The sequence below is a fragment of the Parasteatoda tepidariorum genome, chromosome 10 (assembly GCF_043381705.1).
Source record: "Parasteatoda tepidariorum isolate YZ-2023 chromosome 10, CAS_Ptep_4.0, whole genome shotgun sequence".
NCBI classification, from domain to species: Eukaryota; Metazoa; Arthropoda; class Arachnida; order Araneae; family Theridiidae; genus Parasteatoda; species Parasteatoda tepidariorum.
Genome location: NC_092213.1, coordinates 63,983,901 through 63,997,603, shown reverse-complemented (window position 1 = coordinate 63,997,603; position 13,703 = coordinate 63,983,901). Strand labels below are relative to the sequence as shown.

The following is a 13,703-nucleotide window of genomic DNA, read 5'->3' as shown; positions in this document are numbered from 1 at the left end:
CATTTGTAAAACATAATTATTTCTATTTATATGTTTGAAAAGATTATTTTCTTTTTAAAATAATTAGAATTTATTTATCATTTGAGTTTTAATTCTAAAATCATTTTCTATTCAAAATAGAAAAAAAAATAGAAAATTTTTTTTTTAGATCAAGCAGTTAAAGTAACGGAGGAATAAATATTTAAATTTTCCTCAAAGGAAGTTTCTACGATGCATAACGCACTATAATAAAAACATCCAGATATCTGATAATATATTCAGTTAAAATATTTCTTATATTTATTTTTTGTCACTTGGCAACCACGCTTTGGTAAGCTCTATAGACACGTTCACAAGTGTATCAATACGGCCTTCAAATAGACTGTTATCTCTCTTTCTCTCTAAGGTCGAGCATCATCAAGGCAATTCTTTTTTCTTTTCTTTTTTTTTCTTTTTTCCCGTTTTTTTTTAATACTTATTGAACTATCTTTGAATGATTAAGTATCAAAGGTTGTTTTACTAAATAATTGTTTCTTCGTTTCTGCCAAACGTAAAAACATCTATAAAGATACGGATTCTCCACATTCAGAAAATAGGTAAGATTTTCTGTTTTTATCAATTTTGTTAATTAGAAAAGCAGTCTGATTTTTTATATTGTTCAACATAAGTTTACATGCTTTATGCTTTCTAATTACTTTTTATAATTATTTTAATTAAATTTCATTTATATAGTCATAATAATTATACTAATTAAAACAAATATATTTGTAAGTGACACAGTTTGAAATCATGACTCTTGTAAACACTGACTGAACTGCGATGCAACTAAAACAAAATAAATCTATATCATGTAAAATATGTAACCAAATATATGTAATAAACATATGTTAATACCTTAGCATATATTTAATAAATATATGTTAAATATGTAATAAACCAAATGAAAGCAAAATTTTCAAGAAACAAATTTATTTTCAGATTCTACATACGTTTCTCTTTTTTTCAGCATAGTTGCCAAGTATGTTTAAACACTTATCATACCTTACAACTAGATTTAGAATACCCTCTTCATATGAACTTACCGCCTGTTCCATTAACCAAATGGTCACGGCCGTTTTCAAGTATTCGTCATCGCTTACAAAATTGCTTCCAAAATGATGTTTTAAATACAGGAAAAGATTAAAATCACTCAGTGCAAGGTCTAGAAGCAATGTGTGTATATAATATATATATACACACAATAGCACCAATTCTTCAGGCTTCCCTTCATGCTGAATTAAAAGTCTAAAAATTGCTATCTCTTGACTGATGCCAGTAAAATATATTAATATGCTCTGAAAATTTCAAAATTTTGGAGGCAGTTCAACCCTTTTGACCCAGGTGAATAATAATTCTTCGATAAGATGTTTTAATGAACAAAGTGGTGTACCTTTTAATTATAAGACACCAGCACCCTTCTGTCCAGTTCCACTTAATCCACAGTGACCCACAATCATCAAAAGAATAATGGTCTTATTCTTTGGTTCCAACTTTTTGTGTATATTTAACAATCCAAAACATCCCGGGAGAATTTTTCATGAGTTAAGTGAATAAACTGGAAAATAAAGCCTAATAATCGGGTATAATAAAGAATGACGACCCTTTAAGATTTATTACTCTAAATAACACTGAAGAACATTTTTTTTCTATTCCATGGGATTTTTTAACAGATCTCAGGTATCGCTAATTTCAAATCTGGAATCAATTTTTCTCTCCAAACTGCAGTTTTTTTTAATAAATTGTTTTATCTTTTTTATATAAATGTATTATAACATTATATGTAATGGGGAATAGCATTAACATTGGTACACACACTGTAGGGAGTTAAGGCACATCACCAGGATTAAAATAGCATTGGGATCTATGGCCGAAAATGCTGAACTAATTTCAGATTTGAAATACCCACACCCACATTAGGCAAGATCAACTATTTGTAAAAATGCAACAAAAAATCTGTTCCCAGTGTAATTAATTCTAAGTAAATCAAACATAAAAACTAAACTCAGCGGCGCGACAGCCCATAGAGGGCCAGGGCCTACTGTGCCCATCTCAGTTTTCTTGACCTTGGGCTCTGGGGTGCAGGAGCAGATGTTCCGGTCAGGTGGTCAACCGAACGCGAAACCCAGAGTGTTTAGTCCCAAGCATGCTTGGTACTCATTTATCGACCCACTGAAGGGATGAAAGGCTGAGTCAACCTTGCCCGGTCAGAGGATCAAACCCAGGACCTGTGGCACGGGAGCGCGAAGCGCTACCACTCAGCCACCGGGCGTCTAAATCAAACATGGATCATACGAAATTCTATTCCTGTTTTTTTATACTATGTTTTATTGTGATTATTCTTTTATTGTAAGTTTTATTTTNCTTTCTTAGTGCTTTCTTATATGTATATATATATATATATATATATATATACATATTATAATAATAATAATGAAAAAATAAATGCAAGAAAACACGAAGAAAGTTAAGAAAAACAATAAGTTTCATTTATTGCGCTTAAGCTGCAAGTAAACAGAACCCATTAGATAAGTTCAAAATGAAGAATAAAACAAAGAGAAATTAAAGACATATGAAAAAAAGGGGAAAATAATAAGTAATAAGTAAAAAAATAACAAACAACAGTTTAAAAAAAAAGGGATAAAATTTCATTTGAAAAACCGGAAAAAAAGATATAATCTTTTCATCAGCCCACACGATTATATCCGTTAAGCAAAGTGCTTTCCGATATTGTATCAATAAAGCCAAAGCAAAATATATTAATACAATAGTGTGAGGAGCACTCAAAAATTTTTTAAAAAAATTTAAACAAATAAAATAGATCACAAAAAGTAATATGCTCTGAAAATTTCAAAATTTCGGAGGCAGTTCAACCCTTTTGATGTCCAGGTGAATAATAATTCTTCAATGAGATGTTTTAACGAACAAAGTGGTGTATAGCTAGCTTTTAATTATAAGACACCAGCACCCTTCTATCCAGTTCCACTTAATCCACAGTGACCCACAATCATCAAAGGAATAATGGTCTTATTCTTTGGTTCCAACCTTTTATGTATATTTAACAATCCAAACCATCCAGGGAGAATTTTTCATGAGTTAAGTGAATAAACTGGATAATACAGGATAATAATCGGGTATAATATAGAATGACGACCCTTTGAGATTTATTACTGTAAATAACACTGAAGAACATTTTTTTCTATTCCATGGGATTTTTTAACAGATCGTAGGTATCGCCAATTTCAAATCTGGAATCAGTTTTTCTTTTAAAGCTGCAGTTTTTTTTTATCTTTTTTATATAAATGTACAAGTTAAAAAACATTGTATGTAATGGGGAGTAGCATAAACATTGGTACACACACTGTAGGGAGTTAAGGCACATCACCAGGATTAAAATAACATAGGAATCCATGGCCGGGAATGCAAAACTAATTTCAGATTCGAAATACCCACACCCATATTAGGCAAGTTAAACTATTTGTAAAAATGCAACAAAAAAATTTTCCCATTGTAATTAATTCTAAGCAAATCAAACACAGATCATACATAATATTGTAATATCATATTTCATTGTGATTATTCATTTATTCAATATTAAATTTCTATTTAATTTTTATTTTATTAGGTTTGAGTAATCTTCATGAAAGCGGAGACTATTGCAAGCATCGAAATTTTAACGGCCTGTTTTGCTATAAATTTTCTGTATGGCGGGGCAACAAGACTTGCGTCGGTATTTTTTGTGGAGTCTATTTATCGATTTGATGTTAGCCGAAAGCAGGCATCATTCCCTTATGTTTTGGCTTACATGATGAGAAATCTTTGCGGTAAGTACTTAAAAAGCTTACAAGCATTTACTGATTTTATTTCAAATATTATAATTTGTAATGAAATAATTTGGGAAATTATGCCTCTTAAAACGAAGGGAAAGTCTTTCAAGTTAGAAACAAATGACATTTTCGTTCCATATACCGAGGTTAATACATTCGAACCTTGATTCATCGTTCCAGCATTTTTTGTTTATTCCTATGTGTCGTCTTGTTTTAATGGTACCGTCACTAATGCTTTTCTTTCAATGTTAATAATACCCGTTTAAATCGTTTTCGAAACTAGAAGATTCCCGCCTCTATAGTTCAGAAATTTTACTGATAGTTTCAAAAACTATTGAAGTTAATTTGTTCTCAGAAGATGCTAATGGTGAAGAAGAAATTGCAGTTTAGGAAAAATGCCTCAAACTTCACATTTAATGCTATGGAATAGTTGATGAAACTGTTGAAACTTGAGGTGTTGTCGGTTCAAGAAATTGAATAAGTGCAATGTGAACCGATGGAGAAAGTAAACTTGGTCAAAATCAGTGAAAGTTTTTGCGGAAGGCCTCACAGAATTTTTGAACATTTAGGAGCTTTTTGTATTTATACGAATTTACTAGAAAAGAATAATAATCTGTTATAATGTGTTGTTTGTGATAAAGACTAAAGGGTGTATTTAAGCCAAAATTTCCAGTTATTTTAACTATGTTGCATTCACAATTTTTTGAATCGTAAAATTTTTTGCATCTAGTACATGTTTTTTTTTCAATTGAAATTTTTGCCTAATAATAAATCAACTAATTTTCAAATTCATCACTTTTCATACATTTTAAAGCCTTATTTGATATTTTAAATTGACAGCATTCATCGTTTTCCCGCATCTATCGTTCGTAATGAATTGGTCCCTTGAGAAACAATCGATCGAGGTTCTACTATATTAGAATGCTCTATCCATCTTTCGTAATGAATTGGTCCCTTGAGATACAATCGATCGAGGTTCTACTGTACTAGAATGTTCTATTCATCTTTCGTAATGAATTGGTCCCTTGAGATACAATCGATCGACGTTCTACTGTACTAGAATGCTCTATCCATCTTTCGTAATGAATTAGTCCCTTGAGATACAATCGATCGACGTTCTACTGTACTAGAATACTCTAGTCTGCCAGGTGGCCTAGCGGTTAGCTAGCCTGAATGCGAAGCAAATGGTTGCAGGTTCGAATCCCGCTCAGGGCAGGGGTCTTTCTCTATGTGTGCTGTCATCTGTTGCGTGATATATGAATGAACGTATGAATGAACTATGAACCATACCCTATAAACGGGTATGTGTGGCGCGGTTAATGTTGTTCACCTCATTGACTTTGGTCACAAGGTGATCACCAGGCAAAAGCAAGAGGATTAACACTTCCGGAACCTTCTATGGGGAAGAAAGATAAGAATAAAAAGGAAAAGAAAAAAATAATGTTCTATGTGTGACCTCGACATAGATCGAGCTGATAATCTATTTAAGCCCAAACTCGTGTTAAGGTATCTGAATCAAGTGCATCCATGATATATTTCACTCAGATTTCATCGATGATACAACATTTCATATCAGTGAGAAGGTAAACAGGCAAAAAGTTCACTTTTGGGGAACAGATAAATGGGAATGTGTTCTGCACAGCGTCTAGAAAGAAAGTGTTCATCGCTTTTTTTTTTCCAAGAGCAAACTGTCACGGTAGCCACAATTACCAGATGTGTTAACTCTTTGATTGATGCCGCAGTTGCAGGATGACATTGACAACTTCATTATCCAATTGGATGGTGCACCACCATACTGGTCGTCAGCGGAATACAACATGCCACTTTCCCAAAGGCCACCCAAAAGTTCTGACCTAACTCCTAACACCTTGTGATTTTTTCCTGTAGGATTAAGTAAAGCACAAAGTATTCACCCCTTCACTGTTAATCCAGCTTTACTGAAACAGCATATCACAGCCATTATCAATAGATTTGATTCGAATACATTACTGGGCGTTTAGACGGAAATGGATTGTCGGCTAGATGTGTGACTAAGGTGTTACACATAGAACATCTGCCACTGTCCCAAACAAAACTTAAAATAATCCCATACAATTCTGTTGCAGGTTACACACAATATCTTTCATTGCTCTTGATTTATAGAACATTAAAATTATATGCTTCTTTAGGAATCACCCAGTATTTTCCTTATAATTAAAACAACTCTCTTTCCAGGTCCTCTTCAAGGATATCTCCAACAAATTTTCGGAATGAAATCTCTCGTCATTTTTGGAAATATACTGGCTACAATAAGCATTGCAGCTTGTTTCTTTGCAGAAGACATTTTAGCAGTTATACTTTTATGGGGAGTCATATTTGGTGAGTAGCAAATTTAATTCGAGTATCAATATGTGTAGAAGGTTAAGATGTTTAAGTTTTTAGAATTGTATAAATAACCTATTTCGATCCATCAATGTTTTTCTGAAAATGTGACAACTGTAGAATATTTTTATATAATATTGTGAAAAAAGATTCTATTTTGTTGTAAAAATTGTACAGTACGGTTCATAACATATTTCTAATATCTCAGAAGGGATCTTAAGTTCAACGAACCAACGAATATGTAGGAAACAAACGAGAAAAAAGTACACGTTAAAACTGTCATGTTTTGAAACCTTTCTGTTGCTATAGTGTAGAAGATGGAAAAACAGAATACCAACCCAATCGTTGATGAATATGTGGTCTAACTGTGATTGAAATTACGAGTTGCTTACTATGGTTTTTAAATGCGGAGCCATTACCAAAGCGCTCGGAGGATTTGATCACGATTAAATATGGTTGACAAGCAACCCTAACATTAAACTTATTTGTAGTGGTGTAAATTGCTAACAAGGTAGAAAATTTTGACAGTGGAACTTGTCAAGAGTGAAGAAAATTGCTGACACTGAGAAATCAGTCAATCAACTTTATGTTAAAATAATTTGATATAGAGTTATTGTAAGGGATGAGTAAAATCCTTGCGATGAAGTGTGTAATTTAAATCATATTTATTACAGAAAATTTCATGTTTTGAAGCCTGTGAATCAGATAAAGAGAACAGAACGCCTTCCCATATATACATTAGACCTAGGGCTAATGATAATAGAAGGGCTATTTCACCCCGCTCTTAGAACTGAAGCTACGATTTCCCACCTCATGACGTCCCTGTGTCCACAGATCTCGGAAGATCGTACGCAAAGATATTAGGATGCATCTTTGCATCTTTCTCTTTGTAAAAATAAGTTAGACTTTTTCTGGTTATTAGCTTTCAAACTTTAGGTAATTAACACATTATTTCCATTCATAAACATAGTTCAAAAAAACTTTCTTGGCCATTATATTAAAAAAATACCATTTTAAACTTATAAAAATATTTTACTAGTTGGCGAAAATGACACTATAAATACTTTATTTTAAAAAGTTCAGTTTTAACTTTAATTATTAAGAAAAATGAAAGCATATATCGACACTTTTTTATCTACATATTCTTTTATAACAATAAGTTGAGTTAAATTTAGAATCCCTGATTTTAAAATATGTCGTTAATAGCAATTTGTTCATACTTAATCATTAGGAAACATCAACCTTAAACGCTAATTACTGAAACAAAATAATAATTTAGGTTCATAATGACATTAGAAATTTTACAATTGTTTATAGATATTTAAATTTACGATGATATAATTTATAGATATTTAAATTGAAGAGAATATAATTTTTAAAAAAAATCATAAATATTTAGAATAACTACATTAAAAAATATGTTATGAAATTAGGAGAATTTCAACTATATACTATATATTTTATTTATACTTTTTATTTACATTTTAATTTTCTTTGACTTTATCCATTTTTTAATTCTTTTCACCTGCCTTTCTTTATGAAGTAACGAGGCGGTTTCTATTTAGATAATGAATTTTTATAAAAGTTCTTTACGACAGAATAAACGTATTGCTGTTTTATATTAACTGTGTCATTTCGGAATCCATTCTTTACATAGTTGTTCATTTACTTTAGGGAACACGCGAAAAATTATACTTTTTCCTTTTGTTTTTATATCAGAATTTTTGCAAGTTGCAATCGCGCAAACTGGCATTTCGATAATAGTTTTAAATTCTTGTAAATTCACTGCAAAAACTGAGGAAAGTCATTATAGAAAATAACAAATGTCTTAGAATATCTCGCAAAAAGAAATGATCCAATATTAGTTAGAGCTAGTAAGGCCAAACGCTCCGTTCTTGAAGTAAAAGTGCGAGCTTTGCGCCAAAGTGACGTCACTAGAGAAAATCGAAGGATTGGCGCGGCGAGAGCTACTTCAAAGGAGTGAACCAGCCCTTCTATTCTCTTTAGCCCTGCATTAGAAAACACAAAAATAAATACAATCTTTTTCTTCAAGTTATGTTCAATTGATTCAAATTTCATTTCACTGTTAAACATGATGAGGTGACTAGAAGAGAATAGTATTTCTACAAACGTAAGATAAAATATTACTTATCTGTAATCGAACAAGTAGCTTAATATTTCGCAAGTTATTTAGCATTTAATTTGATCAACTAACTTATATTAACCCTATGTAATAGACCCAAATTATAAATTCCACTAACTTTCTTAACCAAACCGTCCAGCATGTCTTTAAATCGCTCTCTGACATTGCATCTCAAATACGTAATTCGCATTTTAATGACGACAAAAACTATTTCAAATCAAAATTTAATTCAAGAAAAAGATTTTAGTATGGGTCGTATTTAATCTATTAAAAGATTCAAAATAGTACAAAGAAGCAAGCAAGTAAACTTTTACTAAATTACTAAGCTATGTTAATTTTACGATAACGTATCATATAACCTTATTAATATCTGAGTTTTCTATTTTCTTTATTTTAGGTTATTGTTTTGGATTAGGAACGCAGTACTTGCCATCGATGCTTAATGCCCATTTCACGACAAACCGAAGCAAAGCTAATGGATTTGCATATTCGGGGGCATGTTTCGGAGGAGTAATGATGCCACCTATAATGGAAGCCTGCATTGAGCATTATGGTCTCAATGGATCTTTTTTAGTTTTAGCTGGTATAATGGCGCATTTAATTCCATTCTCCTTTTTACTGAAATCTAGCGAGGAAAAATCAAAATGTGAAATTCGAAACAGAAAAAATAAAGAGGAATCTATTGAAATGAAAGAAGATAAGAAAGCAGTTTTGCCTCTACTAATGCCTGCTCTCAAAAATGTAGGTGAAAAATCACAAACCAATAACACTGAAGAAGAAGCAACTGAACTAGATCAAAAATTAGTCACCAACGCGTGTTCTCAAACAGAAGCAGCAAATCAAAAAGCGACTGAAAACGTGAAAAAGAAGCCTCCTTCTATTTTTACTCTTAAAAATTTCAAAATTTTCATCGATCCATCCTTTCTTATCATGTTTATTATGACTGGTGGTACTACACTAGTGATAACAACAATGTGGACTATAATTCTTGATTTTGTACGTGATAAAGGAGTTGGTGTAAATCTAGAAATCTATTATGTCATGATTATACCATTAGCTGACATATTCGGGAGGATAGGTTCGGGATTTGTTATTGATAAAAAATTCTTACCTACATCTGTGATTACTTTAATTTGTTGCCTTTGTACTGGATTAACTTTACTTGGTTTATTATTCACGTATAATTACTTACTCCTTATGTTCATCGAGTTCCTGTTTCCCATATTTTATGGATCAATACTCATTTTACAAATCGCTTTGATCCATGAATTTATACAGCCGGAGAAAAGAACTATGGCAATGGTTTGCAGAGCCATGTTGTTTGCACCATTAAGTTTAACAATATCTCCTATGATTGGTAAGGTTGATTAATTTCTTAAGCTTTATATTTTCCATTTTAATAGTTTATGGTTGATTTTTCTAAGCAACAAAAATGAAAATTATTATTTTCATCCATATTGACGAAACATTATAAGATTACAGTTAGTCATATCGAATAAGGAAAGTCGTATAAAATTAGTTTTAAATTTTGAAAGATGTTTGTGCTAGAAACTTGTATTTACCTATGGAATTATAGAAAGGCACCTATGAAATTATGATGCAACTATAGAATTAAAGAAAGAAAGAAAGGAAATTAAGAAAAAAAATGTGCAAAAGTGTAGCATATAGTAAGGAATTTTTCACTGTTGATCCCGGAAATGCAATTAAAAATTTAACGTGTTTCTAACAATTATTAAACCTTAAAGTATTGTTAAGAAAATAAATGTAATTTAAACTATATTAAACTTAATTTACAGACTTCCTCTAAAGTGTAATTTATCTGAAGCATAATTCACTTTCACCCGGATTTAGTTGCAAAAAATTTAAACTTTAAATGATTAAATTTTAAAATAATTAATATTATATTATTTTGAAATAAAAAAAATTTATTGAAGTTAAAAATTATTTCAAACTAAAACAGTAACTAAAGTTAGCGTTTAAATTACAAATTAAAGAAAAATAATCAAAATTAAAAACTCCACCAAAATTAAAAACATTATTTAAAATTAAAAATATTAATGAAAAAAATATAAAGTAAAAGGACTTGAAAATTAATTATTCGATAAAAAAAAACTCCTTAAATATCTAAAGAATTAATTACAATTTAAAAAATTTAAAACTAAAAAATAATTGAAATTGAAAAAAATAATAAAACAAAACTAAATCCACAAATAATCTTTTGAAATTTTTTTGTTAAAAATACACACTCAAAAAAAATTTTTTTATCAGTAATCATTAAAATTTCTATTTTTGCATTTTACTCAATCAGATATGATTTTCTGAGAAATGCTGCTGCATCGAACGTAGCTTTCTCATACCTAAAGGAAGCTATCTTTAGCTATAATTATTCAATTAAAATATTAACTCTTTATTATTATAATTTTTTGCTTTAATTTTAATTACATTAATATAAATCAGATAACCTTTTTTTAAATGGTGCGCCTTTCTCGAATTTGGATTGTTGATGCCTAAAGCGAGTACTCTATCTCTTAATTATTATTCTAGTTTCCTCTTGTATTTCTAGTTCTATTCTAGTTGTCTATTCTATTGTCCACTCTAGTTGCCTCTCTATGAATCTTATTTTTTAAAGTTACGTGTATAATAATGCGTGTATAAGTTGCTTTAATATAAAACATTTTATTTTTAGGTTATTTCAGAGGAGAGCATGGATCTTATGATGGCGTTATTTACACTCTAACGGGTATTTCCTTTTTCTGTGGACTCATCATATACTTCGTTCCTCATTTGGCAGAAAGAAGAAATAAAACAACACCTGACAATATGACATAAAATCATGAAAAATGCTACGAGTAATTTGTTGATATTCTGTCTGTATATATTATCTGCAATTATCATATTCTTTCATTATTTGTAAGTAATATGTATTAAATAACAATCTCAATTCTATCTACTGAGTAAATGCTCATTACAAAATGAACTGTTCAGAAAAAAACTATCTAAATAGGGTAAACTAACCAGTGAATGAACACTTAAGCTTCGCTTGCCTTTTAAAAAATCATATTAATTTCAAAATTCGTAATTTCAGTTAAATGACAGTGTCAACATATTTGTTACTAATTGCAAATTATGTAAAAAAAAATTGTAGATAAATTACATAATATTGCTTTAAAGTTTTGGAGGTTCAAATAACAAGTAGTAAGAAGACAAAGCGAAGGAACAGCTCTTACCAGTGAATGAACACCCAGTAAAAGAACACTTAATTTTGATTATTTTTTAATGCTCTTTATTAATTTATAAGCCATACATATATTTAAAAACAAGCCTATTCTTGAAATTATAACATATAAATACTTGGAAAATGTTAACTTTTTTTTGTAATCATGAATTGTTAACATATTAACACATATTGTTCATTCACTGGGAAATCTATGCCCAGTAAAGGAACATGTCTGTTCCCTCACTGGTTAGAAGTTGTTTTTCGTATTTTTAACATGCTTTTGATGCTGAACATCACTAAAGGTACAAGAAAATAAAAGTTTATCTTTTATTTTCATTAACTTAGAAAAAAAAACAGTAAAGGAACACTTGTTCCTTCACTGGTTTTTCATCGTTTGGTGATCCAGTGAATAACACCCCCTTATCTCAGTACTTTATTATGCTATGATGCTTAAAAAAATAAAACGTAACTTCAAAAACTATATTTTGAATTCTCTTTTTCATAGTGAGAAAAATAAAACTATTACATGCAATTAATTCCACTTCAAACATATAAATACAAACACTCACCTTATAATTTTTTCAAAGAAACAAGGTGTTGCAGAGATAATAACAAATTCAAAAATTTTTCCAGAGAAGTCTATTTGACCAGGTAATCCAAAACATTGCTAGATGACTTCCTATTGTTTGGCAGTAAGCTATTGTTACTAATCAATCTAAAGAAAAACTTTCAAATTCTTACTTTTAATCAATATAGTATATGAAATGTTCCTTCACTGGTTGGTTTACCCTACCTTCTGACTTAATAATATTATTTATTCAAATACTAAATTGGTACCGACATAGAATATGATTAAGTCAGGGCTAAGTCTTTCATGAGCTGTCAAATATAAATAACACTGACCTCAAAATATAGAGAAAGTGCAGCCGTAATCTATAAAAGCGTGTCCCCAATAGTTTAGGGTATAATGTTTGATTTTTGCTCACTCTAAATTAATTATACCTATTTAAATAGCATATATCCTTGTGTTATGTTAAAGAACCCTTATAAAATCAATAGATGATAGTATTATATCTTGGATCGCATGAACCTCAGACCAATGAAGTTATTTGCGCCATCTAGGGGAGAAATTCTGCAACCAGTGAATGTAGTTGGTACCCGTTACAAACAGCTATTTTCTGATGTGAAAGTGTCTCAAGCTTCCCAAGAATGTTCTAATAAACTGTTTTTGATTTTCTTGCGCTATTTTTAACCAACATCATTGGTAAATAAAATACTATACTACTTACATTTGAAATTAAAACTGAAGCAGACAAATAGTAAAATTCCGCTCTCTAAAAAAATACTATTTTTTAAAGAAAGAAATATAATTTTTTGTTTTAATTTTTAATTTTTTTTAATTATTTGCCTGACAGAATCAAAGATGGTTGTTGTATCTTGGAACAGTGTCAATATTCTACTTTAGATCAATGCGCAAAAACATCTGAGCAACAGGTGCTTCAGAGAGCCAAATAGCAAACATTCATATGCCTGTCTACTTTCGCACTTACAACAAGAGAAAAGTTTTAAGATTTTTAAAAAATTCTAAAAAAAATATTACTTTTTATATTTATTATCAATCAGATTTATTTTAGCTAATACAGTCTACGTGTAAGCTTTATTAAAAATTAGTTTTATGCATTCAACTTTAATCAACTAACAGATTCTCGAAGAGAATAGTTAAAAAAATAACCATGCAGTGTATTTTCTACAAAACTTCTAAATTATTACCCATTGGCAAAATAGGTCTTCGTTTGGATTTCATGGCGTCTTTGCTTTTCAACTACAATAATCAAGAATAATAGTAAACAGTGCACATGCGTTGCTATGGCGACAGCTGCTGTTTGATAATTTTTGAAGTTATACTTCTTATGCGACTTCCAACAAGGCTGCGTTAAACGTTTAACGATACATTTTTATTGGCCGGGAAATCACGTGGTAAGATCCAGTTTCCCCTCATTCATTTCCATATTGTTTTGGTTCTCACTAGCATAAAAATAATAAAAGTATTGTTTTTCCATAAATATTTTTTTAGTTTGTTTTGATACACATATAATTAATAATAGGGTAGTATTTTTTATTTTCAAATTTAGTGGATAAC

The 13,703-nt window shown here is 30.3% G+C and overlaps 1 protein-coding gene across 1 annotated transcript; it reads left to right on the top strand.

The window, feature by feature from the left end:
• The first annotated feature begins 291 nt into the window (after positions 1 to 291).
• On the top strand, positions 292 to 11,292 carry LOC107448775 (monocarboxylate transporter 3). Its single transcript, XM_016064105.4, has 5 exons — positions 292 to 575; positions 3,641 to 3,839; positions 6,057 to 6,200; positions 8,744 to 9,703; positions 11,033 to 11,292. The coding sequence occupies exons 2-5, from the start codon at positions 3,656 to 3,658 to the stop codon at positions 11,173 to 11,175; spliced, it is 1,431 nt and encodes a 476-aa protein (XP_015919591.2). The 5' UTR covers positions 292 to 575; positions 3,641 to 3,655; the 3' UTR covers positions 11,176 to 11,292.
• The last annotated feature ends 2,411 nt before the right edge of the window (positions 11,293 to 13,703 follow it).

Bases quoted from the DNA above. Each gene is read 5' to 3' on its own strand.
- LOC107448775 (XM_016064105.4), top strand. From the start codon at position 3,656: ATGAAAGCGGAGACTATTGCAAGCATCGAAATTTTAACGGCCTGTTTT. The intron at 3,840-6,056 runs GTAAGTACTTAA...CTCTCTTTCCAG, and splicing joins CATGATGAGAAATCTTTGCG to GTCCTCTTCAAGGATATCTC. The intron at 6,201-8,743 runs GTGAGTAGCAAA...TCTTTATTTTAG, and splicing joins TTTATGGGGAGTCATATTTG to GTTATTGTTTTGGATTAGGA.